We start from the raw sequence: 27,929 nt of genomic DNA on the forward strand, positions 1-27,929 counted from the left end.
AAACATTATTTTCCGTTTTCACAGGCTGAGGAGTACACATTATGTCGATCGGTTCCAACAGATGTCAGTTTTGGTTTCGCGACAGTTCGATTTTGCAGTCGACAGAGTTATTAAGCAACTTTTGGAGCAGCCATGGCGCAGAAGTAGGCAAAAACATCGAATTTGTAGGAGCATGTAGCAGGATTTGATCTGGCCCAGTTTGGCGCGATTGGCGCAGCAGTTTCACCACTGGCTGTACAGCAAACGCAGCTGCCCTTGCCCAACACTGTCAAGTTAAGACCGACGAAATTTTATGATGAAAAATTTTATGATGAAAAGAAAGAAAAAAACTTAAGCAAACGAGAAAACAAAAAACAATTAAGGCTAGAACAGTAGAAAACACAATGGAAAAAATGTGGCATGGTTGCGAGCAGCTCAGAGGCCCGTGAAGGAGTAGTGGCACAAAGAGGTGGTGGCTCTTCTGGGGCTGTAGTCTCCATTGCCGACGTCCTGCATTCAGCGCTTTTCTGTAGTTAAGGGGAGGAGGGAAGAGACCAAAAAGATTATTTGAGAGTTCACTTCCCATCTCAGTTAAACGCATTTCGTCTGGGCACTTTCACATTTTGCATTACCAAACTGGATGATACCACGTGTGCGATATTTCTGTGCGCTACCTTTGTGTGGCAAATGACCAGTCGCCCCTGTCAATGCCCTATGCAACATTTGAAATGAACTGCAGTGGTCTGCAAGCATCAAAATCATCAAAGTACTAGTAAGCAACTGTGCAGGCTTTCCGTGCAACGCCAGTGTGTCTTTTTTTGGACTTCCCGATTTGGGGGGGTCGACTAACATTCGAGTCAACTTACAACCTTGTAAATCTGTAGATAGGTTTAAAATCAATTTTGAGAATTATTCTTCAAAACAGCATCCAGGTCTGTCAACCAATGGCCGCTGGCGTCACGACGAGATATCATCCGCATGTCATCTGCTATTCACGGTGTAGGCTGCACTCTTGCATGCACGCGGTGTTTTTTTTTTTTTTCTTCAGCAAAATATTTTATTCCATATTCTCTTTTTTTCTTGCAGAAGCCTTCACCATAATAAGTGACCTTAGTGATCTTCGGACTTGTTTTGGGTTTCGTCTAGAGATCGTCGAGGAGGCCGAAATTGATGCGCTCAGACTGTATTATTTGAGCATACAATCAGGAGTATATTTTTATGTTATGAGAGTTACCTTGTTTAGCAGCAATCGGCCCCGCTTATAAAAAGGTACATGTCCAAAGTTTCCTTCCGCCTTGTGCGCAACGAAAGGGGGATGGGTTGGCATTGTGCTGCTGATTTCCGAGCTATTACCCGTCGATCGTTTTGTACAAAAACTAACAGGAAACCCTAAACAAGCATATGTTTACGCGAGAGCACACCTTGCGACATCAGAGGAGCAGACAAAACTTTTGTATGAAGCGGTACCTCTGGACTTGCTATTATATCCGCGTGTCAGTCAAACTTAAATATTTTCAGCTGGTAAAGCATTGGTAGAGAACGCGCCGCTTTAGTCCCGTCATCGCAATACCCAACAGGATTTGAATGCGATTTACTGCCCGCAGCGGTGGCGTAGCGGTAGAACATCCGCCTCGCATGCAAGAGGACCGGGGTTGAAATCCCGGTGCCGCGCAATTCTCCACCGGATGAAAGAAAAAAAAAATCCGCGTGTCGATGGAATTGCATAAACAGGTTTGCGGTGCGACCTGATGCCGGTGAACACCTCCGGCAACGCACTCCCTCACCAGAACAGGTGTTGGCCACCCTGGTGCAGTAATTGGCCGCAACCTCCTATGATAAGCTCCATAAAACCCCGGCCCTCAGTCACCAGCGGCTGCGGAGCAACTGACCACGGCGGCGGTCAGACCTGTGACGCAGCAGGGGGTGCTAAGAAAGCCTGGCTCCGCTCGACAGGCCGCCATTGGAAACTGACCCTGGCAACGTTTAATGCTAGAACCCTAGCTAGTGAAGCTAGCTTAGCAGTGCTGTTAGAGGAACTAGAGGGCATGAAATGGGATGTCATAGGGCTTAGTGAGGTTAGGAGGCCGAATAAGGCACATACTGTACTGAAAGATGGGCATGTACTGTGTTATCGAGGCTTACCAGAGAGGCGACAACTAGGAGTAGGTTTCCTTGTCAATAAGTATAAAGCGGGTAATATAGATGAATTCTATAGTATTAATGAGAGGGTTGCAGGCATCGTAATTAGGCTTAATAAGCGGTATAAACTGAAGGTTGTACAGGCCTATGCACCTACATGTAGTTATGATGGCCAGGCAGTTGAAAGCTTCTATGAAGATGTAGAATCGGCAATGCGAAAAGTAAAGACGCAGTATACTGTACTAATGGGCGATTTCAATGCCAAGGTAGGGAAAAAACAGGCAGGAGACAAGGCAGTAGGTGACTATGGCGTTGGTTCTAGGAATAGCAGGGGGGAGTTACTAGTTGAATTCGCAGAGCGCAATAACTTACGAATCATGAATACCTTCTTCAGCAAACGGAAGAACCGGAAATGGACATGGAAAAGTCCTAACGGAGAGACTAAAAATGAAATCGACTTCATAATGTGTTCAACCCCCGCCATTATGCAAGATGTAGAGGTAATCGGGAAAGTGCGATGCAGTGACCACAGGATGGTGAGTTCCCGAATTAGCCTAAATCTGAAGAAGGAACGTAACAGATTAGTAAGAAAGAAACCCATCAACGAATTAGCGGTGAGGGGGAGGGCAGAACAGTTCAGGATCTCGCTACAGAATAGGTTTTCAGGTCTAACTGAGGATGGCGACATTACCCTAGAGGCAAGGAACAATAATTTCAGTGATATCATTACTGAGTGCGCGGTAGAAGTAGGCGGTAGGATAGTTAGAGAGGATACCGGTAAGCTGTCTAAGGAGACGAAAGATTTGATTAAGAAACGCCAGAGTATGAAAGCTTCCAATCCAACGGACCAGATCGAATTGGCCGAGATATCAAAGCTAAACAATAAGCGCAAGGTGGCCGATATTAGGAAGTATAACATGGAGAAAATTGAGCAGGCTGTAAAGAACGGGGGAAGCCTTAAAGCGGTAAAGAAGAAATTGGGCATAGGCAAAAACCAGATGTATGCGATAAGGGACAAGGCGGGCAACGTCATCACTAATATGGAAAAGATGGTCAAAGTAGCCGAGGAGTTCTATACAGATCTCTACAGTAGCCAAAGTAGTCAGGACCGTAATGAGATTGGCGGTAGGGAAAAACAGTCAGACGTTCCACCAGTGACGAAGGACGAGGTCAAGAAAGCACTAGAAACTATGAAAAGGCGGAAATCAGCTGGAGAGGATCAGATAACTACAGATTTGCTGAAGGACGGGGGGGATATCGTGCTAAAAACCTGGCCACCCTGTATACGCAGTGCCTGGTGTCATCGACGGTACCGGAACCATGGAAGAATGCAAACATTATCCTCATTCACAAGAAAGGGGACTCTAAGGACCTTAAAAATTACAGACCAATCAGCTTACTGTCTGTTACGTATAAGGTATTTACTAAGGTAATCGCTAATAGAATCAGGACAACCTTAGACTGCAATCAAGCAAAGGATCAAGCAGGGTTTCGGAAACGGTACTCTACTATCGATCATATCCATACCATCAATCAGATGATAGAAAAATGCTCGGAATATAACCAGCCCTTATACATAGCATTCATTGATTACGAAAAAGCATTTGACTCAGTTCAAACCTCGGCGGTGATGCAGGCATTGCGAAATCAGGGGATAGACGAGCCATACGTGAAAGTGCTGGAAGATATATATAGTGGCTGCACAGCAACCATAGTTCTGCATAAAGAAAGTAACAAAATTCCCATAAAGAAAGGTGTTAGGCAAGGAGACACAATCTCCCCAGTACTATTTACAGCTTGTTTAGAGGAAGTATTCAGAGACTTGGAATGGGAGCAGTTAGGGATAAGGGTAGATGGAGAATACCTCAGTAATCTGCGATTTGCTGATGACATTGCCTTGCTAAGCAACTCGGGGGATGAACTGCAAATAATGTTTGATGACCTAGACAGGAAAGGTAGAAAGGTAGGCTTGAAAATCAATATGCAGAAGACTAAGGTAATGTTCAACAGCCTCGGAAAGGAACAGCAGTTTACATTAGGTAGCGAAATACTGGAAGTAGTAGGCGAATATGTCTACTTAGGACAGGTAGTAACCGCAGATCCGGACCACGAAAAGGAAATAACAAGAAGAATACGATTGGGATGGAGCGCATTTGGCAAGCACTCGCAGATTATGACTAGCAGCTTACCGGTATCGCTCAAGAGGAAAGTATACAACAGTTGCATCGTGCCTGTACTCACCTATGGGGCTGAAACGTGGAGGCTAACCAAGAGAGTTCTACTTAAGTTGAGGACAACCCAGAGGGCTATGGAACGAAAAATGGTAGGGGTAACATTAAGAGATAGAAAGCGTGCAGAGTGGGTCAGAGAAATAACTGAAGTTACCGACATTCTAATAGAAATTAAGAAGAAGAAATTGACATGGGCAGGACATGTAGTGCGAAGAGAGGATAACCGATGGTCGCTGAGGGTAACAAACTGGATTCCAAGGGAAGGAAAGCGTAGCAGGGGGCGGCAGAAAGTTAGGTGGGTGGATGAGATTAAGAAGTTCGCAGGGGTCAAGTGGATGCAGCTAGCACAGAACCGGGTTGAGTGGAGAAATATGGGAGAGGCCTTCGCCCTGCAGTGGGTATAATCAGGCTGATGATGATGATGATGATACTGTCCGCACCGAAAAAGGGCCTTCCATCCGCCGTCGTCTCCATCTCGCCTGCCCCGCAGCCGCGCGCGACTGCGACAGACTTCCGTGCGTAACGTTGCGTTTTTCTGGTGCTTGTCCAGCACGTTAATTGTGACTGCTTCAACGTATATATCCACCATTTGGCATTTAAAGTGGGAACCCGAAACTCCCGTAGATATTTGCCGATTCGCGAATTACGTCTGCACCCACAGTGTGTTTGTTTACATAGCTTTTGTTATGACTGGATATATGCTGCTCATTTGCACGGCATAAAATGTGGGCTGAGCTAGCACAACCAAATCTAACCACTTCTTTTTGCACCGGTTGCACCCTTGTTTGATCACAAATTACAACTGCGCTGAAAGAAGCCCCATGGATGCTGCATACTCTACCTGCGCTGGGTACTCAAAGGTGGCGCCGACAGCTGCCGGCTTGCGCTTGTCAGACAGTCACATAAACTCTTCCTGCTTAATGTGCACGCGCTTTGTGATGTTAGCTGTCGCCAATTTGGGTTTGCTACTGCCAGACCTGCACTCGACGCTTACAACCGTTAAAGTTGTGAATGTGTGCTCCGTAATCGCCAAAACACTAGACCCGAACACCGCTACTCCCGGTATTCCTAGTCTCACACGCTGACAGTTCGGCGCCGACTCAAAAATCTGGCTAAGGTCGTGGCTGATAAACACTGTTAAGCTACAGACAAGCGCAGCTGTTCAGGCCGTTAACTAATCCGGTGAAGTTCTAACTCTGCCTCCGATTCAACCAAAACAGATCGGGCGACCATCCGCTGTTCAGTTCTATCGGCGTCGTGGGGCCAAAAACATCACACTATGGTGATAGGCGACCATTGGTTGTGTTGGTGTCGTCGCAGGAGTAATGCATCAATAAGGTAAAGAACATAACAACCTAACCATGCAGCCCACTGACTGTGACAGTGCCTTATGCTGAAGAAAATATTCCTTACTCCATATCGCCTTTGTGCGGTAACATCTCCATCAAGCACTTCTGCATGAGGGATGACCACTGTCAATTGTCCACAACAGAAAACGAGCCATGTCCTGTGATATCGCAGCCTGAATTGCAGACAACGCTCCCCCGCGTATTTTCTTTCGACGCCACATGAGCATTTCAAAATGTCGGTCTCTCTTGGAGGGAGGAGTTTCCAGATTCCGATTTCTATCGCATTATTGTAATATGCGCCACATGCTAGGCACTAAATATTTGCGATTAGAATCACAGACCTGCATATACTTCACAGAAGTATAAAACTGCAATACCTCGAACGACCCTGTCATCATCCTTTTAAGTCAATAAAATATCAATGGACTCTAAAAGAAGGCAAACTGGAGCAGACAAGTCGGGTGGATAGATAAGAACAGATAAAGATAGATGGGAACAGATAAAGGCAGACAGACAGACATTACTACTGTCTCCAACTACAGTCTGGTTCTCGGGTAAAATTAAGAGGTCGGTTTCAGCGGGACATTCGCATAATGAAATAGATAAGATGAATAAATAGAGAGCACATCTGCAAACCTGCCGTCCATCAACTGGACGGATGTTTACTGCGGAAGTGTAGGGACGGTGGGCTGTGGCCACTTACTGCGCGTGGTGGTGGACTCCATGTGGCTGAGCACCAGGGCCGCAATCTCGTTAAAAGTCAATTGCGAGAACCCACCCCGTAGGCGGCGCACAACGTCCACTTGCCTGCGGATCTCATGCCTGCACGCGCACAGAAACACAGCACTGGCATTCAGCAGCAGCTGGGAGCAGACAGTGCGCGCTACTTTACACTGCGGTAATTTCCATGCTTGAAAACATCACACAACACCAGTAAACACGGCACCGAATATATGCAGTCTCTTGGCAAAATATGATGTCTAAAAGTGTATTTGGACTTCCTCTACTGCTCCAAGCCTTTAGACAGAGGCAAACTAAAAACAAAACCACATAAGCATGCAAAGCCCACAGGCAAGTTCAAAACGAAAGCCTACTTCACAAATTCGACATGAAACCATAAGACACATCATCTGTTATCGACCGAATTCTCCCACGTGTGGAGACATTTTCGAGAACAGCTGTGGTGGCGATACCTGTATTTCAGTACTCTTTTTACCTTGCAAAACCATTATCTTGTCTTAAAAGTGGTCTCAATGAAGGAGGTAATCTATTTACACAAGCCAACTTATTTTTTTTCTGTGTTCACATAATAAAAACTTCAGAGATTGTTAAACAAGCACAGAAGCCGATTTAGCCGTTGATGAATCAGTGAGCCGAACATTGATACTTTAGCACCTTGCAGGAACTATGAAGGCAAAAAACCTCACCATCTCTCTGCGCAATTTTCAATGCTTGTTCACATCTTCTGGATATATTTCCTAATCATGAATGCAATGTGGCTACGGATATAATTGAGTGATTTCATGTGAATACCAGAGCCTTGGAGGAACATGGGGCCGTTCTGCTCTTCCTGTGATCGAAGAGGCAGGAGATCAACAGATGAGAATTGAGCGAGACAGTCAAGAGGGCCAAAACACATGCCGCATCTCCACTTTTTGCCATTTCTGCCTCCTACTTCGTACTGCAAAGGGCTGAGGTTGTTTGTCCGTTTCTTCCCATCCCTTCTTTTCACCGCAATTTTACTCTCGTTTACTTTCTCCACGAACCACGCAGCCTTCTTTCCACGTCCGTAGCCAGCTTTAGTTTTTTACCCTATGCGCCGCATGATTTTCATTACGTTGCTAAGGCATAGGTAACGTTGGCTCCTCCTCAGAGCTGGCAAACCTGGTGGTAAGCCAAAACATATACACGCAGTGCGATTGTTTTATTTAAAAAAATATGCCTCTAGATTCTAGGTAGCGGGCATGCGATGATGTCCTTTAGTAGGAAGTACATTGCCGCGACCAGACACACTTTACTATAAAGGAGTGACAAACACACTGCAGTCTATGGAAGACGAATTGGGACTTCAGTTACACTTTCCTACTATATTTGAGATTTTACTATATCCGTGTTCACTGTAGTGGGATTCTACTGTAATATGCTATGGCAATGACTAATCTGGCTTGATTCAAGTCATTTCAGCCGATAAACCACACCGCCAAGAAGAGCTACACAACAGAAGAAACCAAAAAAAACTCACAGTGTATAGTTAGGCTGCTGTTCCTTCACCATGTGTACTATTTTCTCTATCTGCCTCTCCGCCTGTAAAAAGAAATGAAACGTGGCAGAAATATTTCAATACAACACACAAGCTTGCTCAAATTGCACAAATGAATGCAATTAGCCCACGCTCGCTTTAACTACCCCGAATGAAAATTTGGATCAACAGCTGCGTGTTTTGAGTGGTCATTTTGTTTGACCGATAGCGCTACCGAAAGAGCACAGCTGTTTAAGTACAGAGTGGTGATTAAATGCCCTAATTTTTAGCCTACGCCTGCTGTACAGTCCACTAGCACGGCCGCTCAATGGAGGCGCACTTGGTGCGGGCCGTCGCGTCGCACCTCAATGGCTGCGGAAGTGAGTATTGGGAGAATTTACAGTTTCCGCCGTCATTCTCCGCGAGGGCGCCACCAGTCATGACGAGGCTCCGCCGGCACGAACGAGCAGACGACGCGGAAGGAGTGCGCTGGATGTGTTGGCGCTTGTTTTCGTTTTGACTACTCAGCATAACCGCCTGCTTCTGATAGTTCTGCATGCGTGCCATCGGTGCCTGTGTCAACAGCGTCCTAAGCGCATGTAGCACCATGCCAGGCAACTGCTGTGTGCCGCTGTGCACCACGAATGCAAGAAAATATCTGAAGATCGGTTACCATGAGTTCCCATGCGATTCACAACGTCGAGCAGCATGGCTGAAAAACATATCTCGGGTGGGCTAGGACGGAAAAGCAAGCCGGTGGGAGCAGAGTGAAAAAGTCACTGGTATACTCACTGTACTTCACAGATGACTACAGGAAGAACATAAAACTGAAGATCCCGCTTCCTTCAGCCGTCCCCTCCGTGTTCCCGAACTACCCACATTACAAGTTAAGTTACTCACGTGGGCTTATATTGAGCCAAACACCCTTGAAAAAATGGAAGCGCGCAGGCCATTAGATATATTTTCGCCACTTGTTATAGCTACACTTCAATTCCTCCTGGACAACTCCCAGTGTCATCCTAAATCATGTGAGTTTCAAGATAGCTCCGCTACGATCACTTTTATGACAGTGATATCAAAATGGTATGCCTTTCACAACAGCACATCAGTGAAGCCGTGGAAACACCCAGAAGAGTCGCTTTATTTGTCAGATGACGAGCGACTCTCTTGGTTAGGGTTGGACTTTGCCATATCGAAGACATTCAGGTCCAAGGTGGCACGTCTATGCAAAGGCTAACCAAGCAAACGTACGAAGCAACAATCATGACAACCAGATCAACAGTGGCGCTAATTCCCTACCTTTTTGATCTCATCAAGTATCTTACAACAATGTCTTCTGTGTGTAGTGCATTGCATTTAACCGAATCTTATTCTCAGCTTCCGATACGCCCTAAAGCATGCCCTCAACAGCGGGTTAGTAGTATCGCTTTTTAGCAGCCTAATGCAATTGAATGGCGGGAACAACAGAGTTGACGCAAATGCTACGGCTTTCACCTCTGAAAAAATACTGAAGGTACCACCTAGCGAAAAAAGAATATCGACTGAGATTATACACATTTTGCCATGCTTGGGCAGGTTGGCATCTTGCAAGCATCAAAATCTGTAGATGCACCTATCAACATTTAGGCAACTATAAAACTTGGCATTCGTGATTATAAAAGTCGTACCTTGCCCACTGCCATCACGTCTGCTGCGAGACAGTTTCCGAGTCAGCTTACATTCATTCATTCATGTGTGGTGTGAACCAGCAGCTGACATAGGGTTAGCACCGATTGCTTTCTTGGCTGGTTACCTTGCACGTCCATGTGAAGAGAAGGTATACATATTTTTACAAAATCTCATGAAACATTTTTATTTATTCTGTTTTCAGTGCCTGCCCTTGTCTTCATTGTTTATATATTACCAAAGTTTAAATATCTTCGAGTGCTTATTTTAGAGTGTCAATAATTTTATTTTAATAGTCCCCATCCTTTTATTAATTTTGTGCCTTGATTCCTGCAAACCCCTGGACTTATCAAAGTTCTTCATGGACGCCTAAGGTATCAGAAAATCACCATGCATTTTTGTTAGCAAGGTAATGAAGTGCCTGGAGGTCAGTAGAAGTAGCAAGCTGTGCAACATGTTGGTTTCATCCCTTCTTCCCTATTTCGTGCCATTTCCGGAGTTGATTTGCGAGAGAGAAGACCGCAGTCACACTAAGGACCTAACCAAACCAATGCGACCACTGCTCACCAACAGGACAGGCAACATAATTCTGACAGTGAAAACAATCACGCTTGCACATAAACTTTCGAAGAAAGTTCTTCGCTTGTCAAATAAGCCTGCGTGTCTTCTGTGCATCACGCGGCATCATAATCAAACGAAAAAAAAACTGCCTTAGCCTGCGGGCGTGTCGTTGTTTCTGTCTTTTGTTGTTTCTTTTGCAACAGTTTGTGTTAGCTATCGTGTTTAGGTGGTGGTACCCACTTGAATATTATTTCCAGTGAAAACGGAGGAACAGGCTGAACAATAATATTGAACGCTACATCCTGAATTGTAAGTTTCCACAAAAGTGCACGCTGAATAAATGGCCCCAAACCTTGTCCCAATTACAAGATTGTAATATGTAATACGTTATTACAGTGGCTGAAACGCAACTAAATGGGTGCCCACTCAGCGAAGCGCACGACTGCCTCGATTCTCGTTGTAAACGGAAGTCCACGAATTACTTGGAAAATCCCAGTGATGATGACATGCTGCTATCCCCCTTATAAATAGCAAACTTGCACGTAGCATCACATAATGTGTGAAATGCCGCTCATAAATCCTAATCTGAGCAAGCGCCGACCGCGCGGACGCTGAAATGAAAGTACAGCCACGGCCGCTGCGCGCCGCTCTCCGCCCGGACGACCCGGACTCGTCACGAAGCGGTGGCGCCGCCGCGGTGGCGATGAGAACTAGGCGCAATACGGCTCTTCCGGGCGACGCGACGGGCCGCACCCAAGTGCACCTCCATTGAGCGGCCGTGCCACTAGGGCTCGCTTTTCGCAACATTACTAAAGCACTAGCTCTAGGATTCATCACCGCTAAAAAGACTGACTGTATGACTGCCTCCCTGAAGTTGAAAGGAAATAATCATGGCTATGACAGATCTGATCACGCAGCAGCACTAATAGACCGGTTTCACTGGCCCCTGCACGCACCATAAGAGCATAATGCTACTGCTGCAAGTAATAAATCATAGCCTGGTCTTTATTTGCCACTCTAGCGTGCTGTGCGCTGGAGCCAATGGGCAGAGCGTATATTTTAGAGCGAGCTTACAGAACTTATTTCTAAAAACGTAACTGATGTATAGACAAAACAAGCACTACCAAAAAAGACAGTTGATCCACACAAGCCAAACAAAACAGGCTAAATGCTCACCCTGCTCTTAGTCGGAGAGGATGGACAGCTGGAATACAAGGCTTCCTTCTCCAACGTCCAGTGTAGGTCCCAGAAATCAGAAACCCGCCGCCCCTCTGTTGCAATACAAAGCACGCGTAACGGGCAGCTTAGGAGACCCGAAGCATACATTCCAAACATGGCATCTGCAGCATTGTTACAGGTAATACCAGCCATAGAATCACACATGCGAGACCACACATGCGAGACCACACATGCAAGAGGTCTCCTCCTTAAACGCAAAATCAAAAACCTACAGCGAGAGAGACCCAAGAAACAAGTTTTTGTTTGTGGCACAAAGGATAAACAATTGGCATCTAGTACCGCGTGGGATAGCTTGGTGTCTGCCTGCAGTACCTTGTGGTTGCTGAAGTTCTATGCGACGGCATGATATCAAGCAAGCTTATATCCCTGTCACAACTACTAAATTTAACGTCGCTCGAACTGAATGCACATTCTGATACCCCACATGCTACAGAAACAAGCATTGCAGAGCCATCAAAGTTGAAAAGTCCATTTAGTTTTGCTACAAAAACGAGAATTTTTGTGTGGGACTATTTGCAATGCAAGCTGTCATGGAAAGCTATTACAGTGCAGTCCACGTTAAAGATACAAGATATAACGATACATCGCTTATAATGAATAAATTCTCCGGATTTACCAGTTTTCTCATTGGCCTAATGTAAAGTGATCCAGATATAACGATTATCACCGGTACATTGGATACAATAGCTTTATCGCCACCCGGTAGATGTTCATCACTAAAATTTCTCTATGTTTAATGAAAGATAAAATGCTAAAACGGCGATGTGAAAACTTGACATACGCAGCAAAAACAAACTGTCGTAGAGAAATCCGCGAGCGGCATTGCATGCGGTTAGGAAGTGAGTACTACCATCATCATTACTGAGTGCGCGGTAGAAGTAGGCGGTAGGATAGTTAGAGAGGATACCGGTAAGCTGTCTAAGGAGACGAAAGATTTGATTAAGAAACGCCAGAGTATGAAAGCGTCCAATCCAACAGACCAGATCAAATTGGCCGAGATATCAAAGCTAATCAATAAGCGCAAGGTGGCCGATATAAGGAAGTATAACTTCAGAATAACTGCCTGGGGGGCGAGTTGGTGCATGATGGAATTGAACGGCGGCGCAACACGGAAACGGACACAGACAAGAAGGGGACACCACATGCGCACACTACCAACTATTTATTAAACGGAAAGGTGGCATATTTATACGTCCATCTCAAGCATCACACTCATCGCCACAGTCCGCTCCAAACCCAACACGTGAGCTCCGAGCAGCACCAACAGCAAATCAGACAAGATATTTCTAACCTCAGTAGATAAACTATCAAAAAAACGGAAAAAAAAACAACAACCGGAGGAAAAAAAAACACATTTTTCCCCCTTTTTTTCCTTTTTTCCTTTTTTTTCCTTTTCTTCTTTTTCCTTTTTTTTTCTTTTTTCCCCTTCCCCTTTTTTTCCCTTTTCCCTCTTTTCAAAAAAGGAAGGCAGGCCATATCTCATAGCAAATGCAGTCTGGACCGAAAACAGCAGAGTAAGACATTAGAAGCGACCAGCCCGAACCCTAACAAATAAAAAATAAAACGATAAAACAATCGTAGCAAAAGCAGAGTCAAAACAGTTAAGCAAAAGCAGTCAGAACCCTAAGCCAACAACAAAAGATGATCGTAGCAAAAGCAGAGTCAAAACAAATGAAGAACAGCAGTAAAAGAAACTAGGCCAACAACAACAAAAGACGATCATAGCAAAGGCCGAGTCAAACAAAGGAAGCAAAAGCAGTCAAAAACCTAAACCAACACCAACATTTGTAGCTCAAGGAGAGTCAAAGAAATGAAGCAAAAGCAGTCAAACACAATCGTATACCAAAGGCATAGTCAAAAAAGAGGGAGCAAAAACAGTCAGGAACCTAAAAGCAACTAAAAACGATCGTAGCAAAAGCAGAGTCAAAACAAAAGAAAACAACAGCGGTCAAACCTAAAACAACAGCAACAAAAAGCACTGGTAGCAAATGCAGAATCAAACGGGCGACGAAATTAACAACCCGCCTAACTAAACATCACAAGGCCGTTAAAAATTCCGGGCTTAATGTCGCACAGTGCATGCCGTCACAAAAACTTATCAAGGAATGAAACTTCATTTCTACGGAGGGATACAGACGAGTCGCTAACACAAATGCTACCCTTCTTTTTGATCATGAAGGCTTCAAGAATTTCCCGTGCCACCTGATCGCGACTCCTGCCCAGAATCCTTATACCGTTAAGCATTGGCTCACAGTTGCAATCTTTGCAATGGGTAGACAAATTTAACCCGCCTCCGTTTTCTAACGATTTATCATGCTCCCGTGCTCTGTCGTTAAATACAGCGACCCGTCTGGCCTATATAGACCCCTCCACACGTCAGTGGGATTTCGTAGACCACTCCGACGGCACAGGAACAGTAATGCTTGCCGTGCCTCTTTTCGCACAGGGGTTTCTTCTTCTGCCCGATTTTCGAGCACAAACCGCTCAGCTTTTTGGGCGCGGAGAAAACGACAGGTACGTCGTACCGGCCGGACACTTTCTTCAAGTTATGTGCCACTCGGTGAATATAGGGGACCACTTGTGGTCGCCTTGATCCCGGCTTAGCATGGGATTTCTTCTTCCCTTTAATTTTTTGTAGGAGGGTCTCCGCTACGCTGCAAACAACAGAACACGGGAAACCAGCCATTCGAAGTCTTTCGATCTGATTGTTGAAACTAGCCTCAGCCATGTGAGCACAAGACTTAAGTAGTGCGGACTCCAGGCAAAGCGAAGCGATCGCCCTTTTCACAGTCTTAGAGTGTGCTGATTCGTACGGAAGCAGTTCCTTTTTGGCACGGGGAGAATACATCCAACACACCCGCCCTTGAAGAACTTTGACATTGATATCTAAAAATTGCAAGCTGTCCTTAACTGGTAGTTCATGAGTAAATGCCAGCCCTTTTCCTTGTTGTCTGAAAACAGATAAGATACTTTCCACTTTGCTGGGGAGCGTCAATGCAGTGTTAGTTCTTTTAAGAATTACCAGGTAGTCATCAACGTATCTAAAAATTCGCAGGACTAGGTCATTGTCAAGGGAAGAAGCTAAAGCACGCAAGGCGCAATCCACAGAGTTTTTGTGGCAACGTTACCTTAATGTTCTGCCGCGGAAGCCTGAAGACAAGACGGTAAAGCCTAGGAGCCTGGTCGTCCTTGGGAATGCCTCCGTTCCAGATGAAGTTGCTGCTACCCTAACGAAAGGGCCGAAGTACAGTGTTCCTCCGAGAATTCCTGCCTTCGAGCTCCTATCCCTGAACAGGAAGTTGGCAGATAAAGCCGGTGAGGACAGGGAAAGGTGTCTTTTGGATGGCGTCGACGGGTTACTGAGGACATCTCGAAAGCTTGACCTTTACCCAAAGGAGCGCACGCAACACGTTGTGTCGTTTTTCAAGGACAACGACCTAGACTCCTTCAAGCTGATTAAGAAGGTAGTTTTGCGGTTGTTCCAGTGGGCCTTTTCAAACAAAAGGCGACGCAGGCCATTTTGAAGAACTTTGTTCAGGTGAAGAAGAGTGCTTGCAGAGTTAAAACGAAAGCCATCTCGTTATGTAATGAGCTCCAACTCTCGAGGCAGGCCAAAGGAATCAGCGAATGTAAGAAAGGGTCTCTTGATGCATGCCTTTTAGATCCATTGTTAGTGAGCGGGATTCGTGGCAGCAAAAGTTGAGTAAATTTCTCCTGAAGCATTTGAAAGGACTGGAAGTGGACGATCCCTTTGCCACCAGGAATTCAGCAGACGTAACAGCTTTTTTAAAAGACCAGTCTTCCATTGGATACTTATTTTCTGTAGACGTTGAAGATTTATTCTATTCAGTTCCACACAGCGACCTTTTCAAATCCGTACGGGAGTGTATTGAATCTAATGGCGTTATAACATTTCAAAACTCAGCTGGACTAAGTGTGGACAATTTTTTATCACTCCTTGAATTTTACCTCAGGTCTACGTTTGTGTCCTTTGACACAGAAATGTACTTGCAGAAAAAAAGGCATTTGCATAGGTTTCTGTGTTGCCCCTGCCCTGTGTAATATATTTTTATCATCTATTGACCGTGCTTTAGCTTCTTCCCTTGACAATGACTTAGTCCTGCGAATTTTGAGATACGTTGATGACTACCTGGTAATTCTTAAAAGAACTAACACTGCATTGACGCTCCCCAGCAAAGTGGAAAGTATCTTATCTGTTTTCAGACAACAAGGAAAAGGGCTGGCATTTACTCATGAACTACCAGTTAAGGACAGCTTGCAATTTTTAGATATCAATGTCAAAGTTCTTCAAGGGCGGGTGTGTTGGATGTATTCTCCCCGTGCCAAAAAGGAACTGCTTCCGTACGAATCAGCACACTCTAAGACTGTGAAAAGGGCGATCGCTTCGCTTTGCCTAGAGTCCGCACAACTTAAGTCTTGTGCTCACATGGCTGAGGCTAGTTTCAACAATCAGATCGAAAGACTTCGAATGGCTGGTTTCCCGTGTTCTGTTGTTTGCAGCGTAGCGGAGACCCTCCTACAAAAAATTAAAGGGAAGAAGAAGAAATCCCATGCTAAGCCGGGATCAAGGCGACCACAAGTGGTCCCCTATATTCACCGAGTGGCACATAACTTGAAGAAAGTGGCCGGCCGGTACGACGTACCTGTCGTTTTCTCCGCGCCCAAAAAAGCTGAGCGGTTTGTGCTCGAAAATCGGGCAGAAGAAGAAACCCCTGTGCGAAAAGAGGCACGGCAAGCATTACTGTTCCTGTGCCGTCGGAGTGGTCTACGAAATCCCACTGACGTGTGGAGGGGTCTATATAGGCCAGACGGGTCGCTGTATTAACGACAGAGCACGGGAGCATGAGAAATCGTTAGAAAACGGAGGCGGGTTAAATTTGTCTACCCATTGCAAAGATTGCAACTGTGAGCCAATGCTTAACGGTATAAGGATTCTGGGCAGGAGTCGCGATCAGGTGGCACGGGAAATTCTTGAAGCCTTCATGATCAAAAAGAAGGGTAGCATTTGTGTTAGCGACTCGTCTGTATCCCTCCGTAGAAATGAAGTTTCATTCCTTGATAATTTTTTGTGACGGCATGCACTGTGCGACTTCAAGCCCGGAATTTTTAACGGCCTTGTGATGTTTAGTTAGGCGGGTTGTTAATTTCGTCGCCCGTTTGATTCTGCATTTGCTACCAGTGCTTTTTGTTGCTGTTGTTTTAGGTTTGACCGCTGTTGTTTTCTTTTGTTTTGGCTCTGCTTTTGCTACGATCGTTTTTAGTTGCTTTTAGGTTCCTGACTGTTTTTGCTCCCCCTTTTTTGACTATGCCTTTGGTATACGATTGTGTTTGACTGCTTTTGCTTCATTTCTTTGACTCTCCTTGAGCTACAAATGTTGGTGTTGGTTTAGGTTTTTGACTGCTTTTGCTTCCTTTGTTTGACTCGGCCTTTGCTATGATCGTCTTTTGTTGTTGTTGGCCTAGTTTCTTTTACTGCTGTTGCTTCATTTCTTTTGACTCTGCTTTTGCTACGATCATCTTTTGTTGTTGGCTTAGGGATCTGACTGCTTTTGCTTAACTGTTTTGACTATGCTTTTGCTACGATTGTTTTATCGTTTTATTTTTTATTTGTTAGGGTTCGGGCTGGTCGCTTCTAATGTCTTACTCTGCTGTTTTCGGTCCAGACTGCATTTGCTATGAGATATGGCCTGCCTTCCTTTTTAAAAAGAGGGAAAAGGAAAAAAAGGGGAAGGGGAAAAAGAAAAAAGGGAAAAAAAAGGAAAAAAGGGGAAAAAATGTGTTGTTTTTTTCCCTCCGGTTGTTGTTTTTTTTTTTCGTTTTTTTGATAGTTTATCTACTGAGGTTAAAAATATCTTGTCTGATTTCCTGTTGGTGCTGCTCGGAGTTCACGTGTTGGGTTTGGAGCGGACTGTGGCGATGAGTGTGATGCTTGAGATGGACGTATAAATATGCCACCTTTCCGTTTAATAAATAGTTGGTAGTGTGCGCATGTGGTGTCCCCTTCTTGTCTGTGTCCGTTCCCGTGTTGCGCCGCCGTTCAATTCCAAGGAATTATAACATGGAGAAAATTGAGCATGCTGTAAAGAACGGGGGAAGCCTTAAAGCGGTAAAGAAGAAATTGGGCATAGGCAAAAACCAGATGTATGCGATAAGGGACAACGCGGGCAACGTCGTCACTAATATGGAAAAGATAGTCAAAGTAGCCAAGGAGTTCTGTACAGATCTCTACAGTAGCCAAAGTAGTCGGGACCGTAATGAGATTGGCGGTAGGGAAAAACAGTCAGACGTTCCACCACTGACGAAGGACAAGGTCAAGAAAGCACTAGAAACTATGAAAAGGGGGAAATCAGCTGGAGAGGATCAGATAACTACAGATTTGCTGAGGGACGGGGGGGGGGGGGGATATCGTGCTAGAAAAACTGGCCACCCTGTATACGCAGTGCCTTGTGCAATCGACGGTACCGGAACCATGGAAGAATGCAAACATTATCCTCATTCACAAGAAAGGGGACTCTAAGGACCTTAAAAATTACAGACCAATCAGCTTACTGTCTGTTACGTATGAGATATTTACTAAGGTAATTGCTAATAGAATCAGGACAACGTTAGACAGCAATCAAGCAAAGGATCGAGCAGGGTTTCGGAAACGGTACTCTACTATCGATCATATCCATATCATCAATCAGGTGATAGAAAAATGCTCGGAATATAACCAGCCCTTATACATAGCATTCATTGATTACGAAAAAGCATTTGACTCAGTTGAAACCTCGGCGGTGATGCAGGCATTGCGAAATCAGGGGATAGACGAGCCGAACGTGAAAGTGCTGAAAGATATAGTGGCTGCATAGCAACCATAGTTCTGTATAAAGAAAGTGAAAGGGGGTTTTTACTGTGCTTTAACAGGGATAATAGCCCTGTCGAAGTTTCACGGCGAACCACACAAGAACACAGCCAGTCTCAGTCTCCACAAGCGAGCACGAGCAGCGCAGCGGCACTTCGTCGTCCTTATCCTGGTCTTCGTGATATTTTCGCCTACTTAATCCTCGTCTTCGTATATCCTCGTGTAGTTCACTACAATTTCCCCCGGAGCGAGGAGGAGCCATCCTGGCGGCCTATGGTGAGGGCAAGAGGAGCGGATCGTTGTACGTTTTGAGGCGGCTCACGTGCGCAGTTTCGCGGCCGCGATGACGCATGTCCGAAGAGGTAGTGAGTGGCTCCACGATGTAATTCACAGGGGAGGTTTGACGGACAATGCGGTAGGGGCCGTGATACTCGGTTCGAAATTTTGATGACAATCCCGGTGGGGTGCCGGGAACCCAAAGCCAAACAAGGGATCCTGCAGGAAAAACGTGTGGCGTCTGATCTTTGTCGCGGTGATGCTTTTGGCGGCCTTGAGATTCCGATGTAAAACACCGGGCCAACTGGCGACATTCCTCCGCATGTTTGGCAACGTCTGAAAGGAGAGTACACTCGGAGGAGTCGGGACGATATGGTAAAATAGTGTCCATCGTGGACGACGCCTCACGCCCATAAAGGAGGAAGAAAGGGCTAAATCCAGTAATTGACTGCGTGGCGGTGTTATAAGCGTAGGTCACCATTAAGAGAAGAAGGGTGTGGGAATTCAACACTCCTCTCGCCTGCACCAGAGCAGGGAACACCCTCTCTATCTTCCACAGGGACCCCTCATCTTTTTCCTTCTGGCCTCCTTCCCCCAGGGCTGTGGTGGACAGGGCGGGAATGAAAAAACTGGCGTAGCATGCCAGGCGGCCCCTTCTTCCCCTTCCCCTCTCATCGCGGCAGACAGCGTCTACGCCAGAGAGACAACGCCGCATCGCCGGAGCGCACGGATGCTGCTGTGACCGACGATGGAAACTGGGCACTCCCAATAAACGGCTTGGCCCACTGGCTGTGCCTCGGTGTGTCGTTCTTCACGACCACGACTGTGGTCTGAGCTACCGGCGTGGCTCTCGGCCCACAGAGGAGTGTCCGAGCCATGTCAGAACCCTCACACTATATGACCTCAGATAGCAAGCTACATTTTAAACGTAAGCACCAGAGCCAGCAAATGACCTAGTTAAAGGACGCCTGGCAGAACAGATGACACACACATTGCCTACTCTCAAGATGACAAAAAGATTAGAATGAAAGAGAGAAGAAACAAGACTGACCTCATTCTGTAGTGATGGTGACTGTGTTGCTAGTGGCTTGTTTTTTAGCTCTTTAAGCTCGAGATGAAGCTTCTTCAACTCGCGGCTGCAAAGGAAAAAACAATATCCATCAATGACGCCCTGCAAAACCAAGTCAAACTCCTTGCCGTGTCCCACATGTGGTTAAGGAACATTTTCGAACAACCGGAAGCTGCTTATGTTGCCGCAGTGACAGATATCACTTTCATGCTAAATAAATACTGGCAAAGTACTAAACGAAACATTTTAGCATATGTTTACTAACCAAACTGTTCAGCGCATATTTACATTTCTTTAACAGTTCACTTTTCAAACCCACTTATGTACCCACTCCTCGATCCATCCTTCGATTACTTATCCAGGCTATCAACATACTTGGCCAATAATTAATAATTTATGGCCAAATAAATGTATTCTAATGTTACTACTACTATTCCTACTACAGCTTGATGGTTCAGTTTGATTTATGGTGCTTAATGCCCCAAAGCCACTCAGGCTATGAGAGATGCCACAGTGCAGGCCTCCAGAAATTTCGACCATCCGGGGTTCCTAAATATGCACCCACATCGCACAGCAGTTGCCACGGTCGAGATTCAATACCGCATCCTTGGACACTGCAGTCCTTAACCACTGCGGCACCACGGCGGGTACTATAGCTGGAAGAATTTGTGGAAATTCGTACGAAGACCACAGTGGCATCCGTTTAGGTGGCATTTCATACCACTTTCAATAGGTTATGAAAGCTACTACACTATACTACTGCAGGTATCGTACTGAAGGGTTTTGGTAGTGAAAACAACAACACCATGCTATTCAAGCAGAGGTGAGAAAATTGCTCTGCAATGGAACTATTCAGCACGCTCAATGGACACTCACGCATGATCTTCCTGCAGAACCGCCAGCCTGTCTTGGAGCTCAGAGATTTCATCGTTTTGGACCTTCAGTATCAGTTCCAGCTGCACGAGAAGAAAAGTTTGCAGAACATCCCAGTTAATCGCCAAAAATGTTATTTAGAATACCAGAGGAGGATTTTCCCCAATTGAACAGCTTTGGATCATGATATAGTACTAAAAGACATTTCACCGGGAGCTGCGCTATGCCACAGCCAGTGAAATGCATTCTGGTAATCCTGGCAATGTCGGCGCAGTGTAGAGTCCGGCGTTGCCACGTGATGCTTCTTTCCACAAATGATGAATTTGTAGTACAAGTTGCGTCACGTGTTTCGACACTTGCATGTCAGGACCCTGAACATTTTGTTTTCGCACGAAAAACAAAGGCCCCCAAAAAAAGAACTTAGAAGTTGGTCCGGAAGGCTGATAAGAAAATTAACACATTTAGCTGTTTTGTCCCCAGAGAGTATGATAAACATGCAAGGTCGTAAGGCCCGACACGTCCTTTCTGCACCATTAACCTTAGAGGGAAGTGCTTAAACCGCTACCAAAGAGACAGTGTAACTCAACTTTGCGCCGCTTTTTTAGGCTGCATTTTTGGTGATTTCTGGTCGTGTAAGGTGTTGGGTAAATGCTGTCATGTTTAAGAGCCCACATCGGTACGTGTGCTTGGCATACCTATTCGCTCCTCATACATCTAGCATGGTAGAATCAGTAGCCGTAGTATTTCAGAGAGAAAATGTGGCTGTATATAACCCTGGATATGTGCAAGCAGAACCTCAATAATTCGAAATTCCGAACAATTCGAAGAACGTCTGCAGTCTCGTAGGTAAATTTGACCAAGACTCTAGAGCGGTAGCCTGGACCAGCCCTGTTAATACGACAATTTGGGGTGTAGGTAACAATGACTGATCTCCGTTTTGCCACAAACCAATGAAGATATGACCCATTGAAGCCTCAAAAAGTTATGCTCATCCCCGGCTTGATATGCCGCAGCGCCCCAAGCCCAAACTTGCAGCACGAAGAGACTTGTGAACCGCCGAAGCGTGCCCCTGCAGAGAGCGGCTTCAGTGCAATGCAGGCATGGATGCCATTCTCTCGGCGCTTAGACAAGGCAGAGCCAGACCAGAGACACCAGTTCGCGCACTTTTCACACCTATCCAGCCCATCCGTGGTCAAGAAGTGTGTGGCGGAGGCACCGACATAGAAGCGCCTCCAACCCAAAGCAGCGGCAGCGCTAGTCCTGCGGCACGACAATTTTTCGACGTACAAAAGCAATCCCACACCATCTCGCAAGCTATTGTGGGCTCATAAGGTGATCAAATTTATCCCGCGAATTCTCTTAGCTTGTAAATGTAATTCTGGTCCTCCCGTTCGCATAGTACACTCAGCTGATCCACCTTTTTTTCAGATTGAACTAACGTGACCACATGACCACCTTTAAATACAAAAAGCGTGGATCGATACCTCCCCACCAAAATTAAACCAGTTTTTTGTTAAAGGTTCATTACTTTGCGTTGGTTGCAAGTTTCATGCTTGAAGAAATTCGGCCACTGAAAATTAGCCTTAGGTCAAGATTTAATGCTTCTAAATGTCTGAAACATAAGCCAGGATACGGATCAATATTCTATGCCAACTGGAATAAGTTAAAGCTCATCGCACTTGTCCGGTACAAAGCTAGTCTAGGCTGCAGAAAATCCTCGCTGTACAATATTAATATGAGCATACTTTTTCTTCGCTAATCCAGTTACCTGGGCAGGGTCCACATTGTGGGTCTGCGTCGCGGCGTCGCATTTCAGCTGCACAGCTTGCATGGCTCGCGACAGGCAGCGAGGTTTGGATGACGTCTGGCTAAAGCCATCGTTGAGACTGACATCCTTTTCCTCGATGCCATCCTCCACAGCATACTCGTACGAGGTGCGGCTGCACGGGCTGGCACGCGCACCTTGATGTCTGCCATCACCTGCCACCACGGGCTGCTCCAGGTCCTGGTCAATATTTCCGGCACACCAGTGCACTACAGTCAGACTGCACCCGAACTACGAAGCCCCGAACCACTACCATAATGGTTTGGTTTGGTTTAGGGGTGTCAACATTCCAATATGACTCGAGCTATGAGAGACTCGCCGTAGTGGAGGGCACCAGAAATTTCGATAATCTGGCGTTCTTTAATGTACACTGACATCGCAAAGAAACGGGCGCCTCGCCTCCATCGAAAAGCGGCCACCATGTCCAGGATTCGATCCTGCATCTTAGGGCACAGCAGTTGATCGCCCTAACCATTGCGGCGAGGTTCATCACAATACGCAGCAGACATTATGCGCACATGAAACAGCTTTTTTGTGTGAGTGTATGTGTGACACCAATGTTTTCTAAATTTGGAGTGTGGCCCTTACGTAAGGACGACATTTGTTTTCCATAACTTGTCACGTCTCATAGCCAGGTGTACGTATTTGTCACAGTTATCTCCTGCGGATCAATTCCTCCCTGCCAAAATTAACCCAGTTTTCGTTACAGGTCCATTATTTTGCTTTGGTTACATAAACCTTCCTGAGAAATTTAGTGTTAATCCAGTAAATGTGGCCTATTTATTGAATTTATACGGCAAAGTTGACAGCAATTTCCCAGTGGTGTGGATGGAAGGATGGATAAAAGTTGAAAATACTGTTCTCAAATGCATGTCATTCTGTTCAGGTAAAAGATTACCGACAAGAAAATGACATCGAAATGACACTGCCAAAAGCTTAGCTCCACTCTAGCCACTACCTCGTGGTGATTAGTGTGTAGTCACTACTGAGTTGTCTGCGTCCAACCACTCACAGTGTGTCCCACACTGAACAGAAACTGAACATATTCTGGCATGCTAAGTCGGCTGCAGGTTCTGCCCAGATCTTCTTTGCAAAATTCGTTTCCATGTAGACAGAAAGAATTTTCGAACCAAGGTCCTCATGTGCCTATCCCTTAGCACTAATTTATGACATCCCGACAACTCCATCACCAAGACCCAGCAAGAACACATGCACACATACCTTGCGCGCATACAATTGCAGCCCGTTGTGGGCGCCCCCTGGAGCAACAGTGGGGAGGGTGCACTCATCGTTGTCGTCCTCATGGTCTTGGTAGTAGAGGAAGGAGAGGGGTTCCTCGTGCACCTGTCGGAATCCCGGATATCGGACCACAAAGTTGGCCAGCGTGCTGTACTCTGACAGCACCTGCCGCGCCTCTTGGGGGCTCAGGACCTTCAGCAAGTCATCCTCCTGGGACGGCCCGGTTTCCTGCAGGAAGTCCCGTAGCCGCCTGCAGCAGCAATGTGAAGCCGCATACGGTCAGGTTGCATACTTGTAATGCGCTCGTATACTACACAGCAAGCCCTTGCCAACTCGTATTTGAGTGACATAGCTGCCGTGTGCTCACACCTAAAGACTATAAATGAACGATCGGCAGTTTTCAATGTCCGTTGGTCAAAACAACATACAATGAGTAAATCTAGATGAACACGCTGCAATACATGACCCCCGTTACAGCTCCAATTCATGCAACTCTATATGCTACCACTGTTGCCAGTCACGAAACTTGCAAACTCCCCAGTAAAGACATGGCAGAATTCATGCAGTTGCAGAAGGGACTTGTGAAACGCATAGTGAATGTCTTTGGCCAAAGCACCCTCCATGGTCGTTTATTTATTTTGGTTGTTTCTTTGTTCCTTCCCAGAACGCATTAACAGGTAAAAGAGCATGACCACGTTTTAAATTGCTATCAAGAGACAGAACCTGATTAATCTTGCCAAGGTTCCTGCGATGAAAGCACAAGCCGATTGAGCGGAAGATCCAGTCTTACCTGACAATACCATCCACATCCGCATCGGTTAGAGCCTGGAACTTTGCCTCCTCATCTACTCCTGGTACATCTTCCACACTGTAAGAAAGACTGTGCCTTTTACACAACTCCAGGCACTTCAGGAACGGAGCATCAAGAACAAGAACTCATTTTTATAACCTGCATTCTGGCCTGCTTTGGAAAAACCATGCTTGACGCCCCACTTTGCTGTTTTACGACAATACGTGCGAGCTGTTCGTGAATATTCAAGTACCATCCTGAACAGCACAATTTTCAATGTTCGCAAGGCGCACACCGAGAACAAGGGACAATGTTACCTCAGCGTGTACAGATATTCCACGCTATGCAATTCCACATCAGTAATGAGCCACTAAATAAAAAATCAGCCTATTCAATAAACGGCCACAATCTATTCTTGGAGCTTGAGCCTTACTATTAGGGGTGCGAATATTGAATATTTCAAATACCAATCAAATATGTTTGTTGCTCGATTCATACTTGTAGTCAAAAACTGATACTCGTGATCTTCGAGTTACCACAGTGTATCACTCACAGTACGAAGCCTTACTGCAATACCTGACCGCGTTGACTGTGCAGCTAAGCATCCTCAAAATGCGGCAATGCAGATTTGTGAAGAGGGACCTTACGAAGGCCTCCCAAAAAATGCATGCAAAACAAAGCTCTCCATGACAGCAGGAAAAAGCATTGTTCTCCCTGATATTTCACCTCAAGCGCAAAACCTATTGATCACACAAAGCTACTGTTATGCAAACGGCTTTCAGCTGTTCTTTTTAGGCCCATTTGATAATTCGAATTTTCGGTTAATTAGGGCATTATTTCTGGTCCCGTGGTAGCAGTAATGAGAGTTCACTGTATCCAGCAGCAATATGAAAGCTCCACCCGGTTTCATGCTGGTTCATTCTATACTAAAAGAAACTGAATAAGAAATCCTCTAAAACGCGTATGCAAGATTTTTCAGTGCGCCATATGCTTCTGTAGAAATCTAGTTCAATTTTATTTTTGAATACAAATGTGAACTATGATATAAAGAAGACTAGCAATGTTTGCTATTTTGATTTTTTTTTTCATTTATCAGATATTCGACTCGATAATCGAAGGAATTTTTTCGCCCCATATCTGTACTCAATTCGTATCTGAAACTTTCAATATTCGCACGCCCCAACTTTCTGCCTACACAAAAACTTCGTAAATGTCTTGGTGTTCAGGACTACGAGCAACAGTATAAAGCCTGAAATCCAGCATGTCATCCTTTTTTCATGAACACACTGCTCATACACTGTATTGAATTGCAGTTTGTCCAACAAATGCCAACAAACCTATGCATGCCTACACACTTCACCGAATCTAACCATATTTACAAATAAGCTGGGAATAGAAAGCAGCAAAAAATGATAGTTTCATGGACTAGAATATGAGAGGTGCCATTGTGGAGGGCTCGAGATTGACCTATGTGATAATGCAGCACGACGGCTAAAACGCTGCGTCGCTGCGTCCGATTATTGTGACTTCACACATGAGTATATGAATGCCAGCACTGCATAAAGCAGTTCATTGCCTGGCATGACTCGCTGTTAACGTTATAACAACTGGCGGCGAGGATGGGACAAGCAGACGGCGGATGGAGCGAGCAAGCGAGTAACCGAGCGGTGCCTTCTTTCAGTGTTTCAGGAGGAGAGCATCGCCTTGACTTTCGTTCAGTGTTACAGGAAAAAGAAAGGAACGAAGTAGTACGTGCTCTCGGGGTACGACTACTGCCTTGTGGAAAACCAGTTGTCTCCCCCTCCGCCGTGGCCAATCACCACCACCAGAACGAGCGTCGTGGCAGCGCCGGCTGGAAGAGGAGGTAAATACCTCCCCTTGGGGGAAGGAGACCATAGTTGGGTGCGCCACCAAGACGTCAACGCGAGTTCCCGCGAGAAGACCACAGAGAGCTTCTGGATCTAGCCGGCAACGCGAGCGGTCGTCTCTAGCCGGGAGAGGATAGCCGGCACGGAGTATGCAGCGCACACGGGATGACCCGTCGTGCACGACCGCCCGTCCTCTGGTTTTCAACGGCGAAGCGACGAGTAAATACAGCACGCTCTCGCCGCCTCCCGCGGCAGACGCCGTGGTATGGCTTTGTCCGAAGAACACGGCGCGGATGGGAGATCCCGGCCGCCATATTCACGGCGCATGCAAATTTCTGCTGCCAAAGTCGCACCCCCATTACCCAGCCGGTGATTGAGAAGTCCTACTTTCTTACGTAGCTTGCCCTTCCAAGAAAAACCTTGTTGATATATAGCTAGCCGTCATGCTCTGTATGTTTTGCATGTGCAATAAATGAGATTGGAGTTAACGCTGTGCCGTACCCTTCCTTTTCCTTTTGTTCCCTCCGCGGTTAGCTAGCAAGGACGCTGCTCCCGCGCAGTGGTGGCGGGGTGGAAGCCCATCTCCCTCTTATTACCCCACAGCCTGCAGACGCTCACGGATGCAAGCATCGTCTTGACCTTCGTTCAGCGTTCCAGAGGACAGCATCGCCCAAGGCATCCCAACAGCAGTCTCCGGAGAAAACGGATAAGTACCCAACTTTTGTGCTTCTTTAACGATGCCGTCATTGGGGAAGATGTCAGAATACGACCCCAAAACGCAAAAATTGGAGTCGTACTTAAAGCGCTCAAAGCATTTTTTAACGCCAAATGAGATAACCTACGAGAAGTGCCTCTCCGTCTTCTTGACAGTAGTCGAACGCTTAGCCAGGAAGTGCGACTACGGCGACTTCTTACAAGATGCCCTCCAAGACAGGCTGGTTGCCGGCATACGGGATGAAGAGACTCGGCGTCCTCTGTACTCTGAGCGAGACATGACATTTCAAAGCGCATGCCCAATCGCCCTTGACAGAGAACTAGCTGTGCGAGACAGTGCGCAAATGCGGTCAAGAGAACACGAGGCATTAGTGCTCGTAGTGAAAGTTCCATAGCATCCCAAGCCGAGGCAACCTAAGCCCAAGAGAAGGCAAGGCCGCAAGAGCGAGAGGTGTGATAGGTGCGGCAGGGCACACTCATCGGAAGTTTTCTGTTACAAAAACTCGGTTGTCATGAGTGTTCAAAAGTAGGCCACTTGAAGAAAAAGGTGCCGCATAGTTAGGGCAAAATCTAAAAGCACCCACCTCCTCGAATATTTCGACGAAGACTCTGAACATGAACTGTATCATTTGGGTAACTCAACCCGATCATGTTATGAAGTGGGCATTAAGATTGAGGGGCATGCCCTTAATATGCAGGTTGACACAGAAGCAGCCATCACAATCGTCCCAGAGCTAGTGTACCAGTCCCACTTTTCGCGCGTAAGAGGCGAACCATGCAAAATGTCGCTTCGCACGTATACAGGGGAACAGATACAACTTAAAGGGCAGTGTGACGCGACTGTTCAGTACAAGGATAATAGCATGGCGCTACCTGTCGTTGTTGTTAAGGGCAACAGAAAGAGGTTACCAGCGCTACTTGATTGAAATTGCCTGGAACATCTCAAACTTGACTGGCTGGAAATTGGACAGGTGGCACTCGAAGACAGAGTGTTGGTTCTCAAACAAA

General features: G+C 46.0%; 1 protein-coding gene across 1 annotated transcript; it reads right to left on the minus strand.

The window, feature by feature from the left end:
- Positions 1 to 364: 364 nt before the first annotated feature.
- LOC146172172 (uncharacterized) lies at positions 365 to 26,886 on the minus strand. The gene is made up of 12 exons (XM_084585990.1): positions 26,804 to 26,886; positions 24,340 to 24,417; positions 23,532 to 23,799; positions 22,254 to 22,490; positions 21,316 to 21,324; positions 20,489 to 20,568; positions 19,595 to 19,679; positions 19,238 to 19,436; positions 11,340 to 11,503; positions 7,941 to 8,002; positions 6,402 to 6,520; positions 365 to 506 (listed from the first exon to the last, which is right to left on the minus strand). The coding sequence occupies exons 1-12, from the start codon at positions 26,884 to 26,886 to the stop codon at positions 496 to 498; spliced, it is 1,395 nt and encodes a 464-aa protein (XP_084442116.1). The 3' UTR covers positions 365 to 495.
- Between the last annotated feature and the right edge of the window lie 1,043 nt (positions 26,887 to 27,929).

Source organism: Amblyomma maculatum, unplaced genomic scaffold (assembly GCF_055883805.1).
Source record: "Amblyomma maculatum isolate TAMU_Amacu unplaced genomic scaffold, ASM5588380v1 scaffold_13, whole genome shotgun sequence".
Lineage (NCBI taxonomy): Eukaryota > Metazoa > Arthropoda > Arachnida > Ixodida > Ixodidae > Amblyomma > Amblyomma maculatum.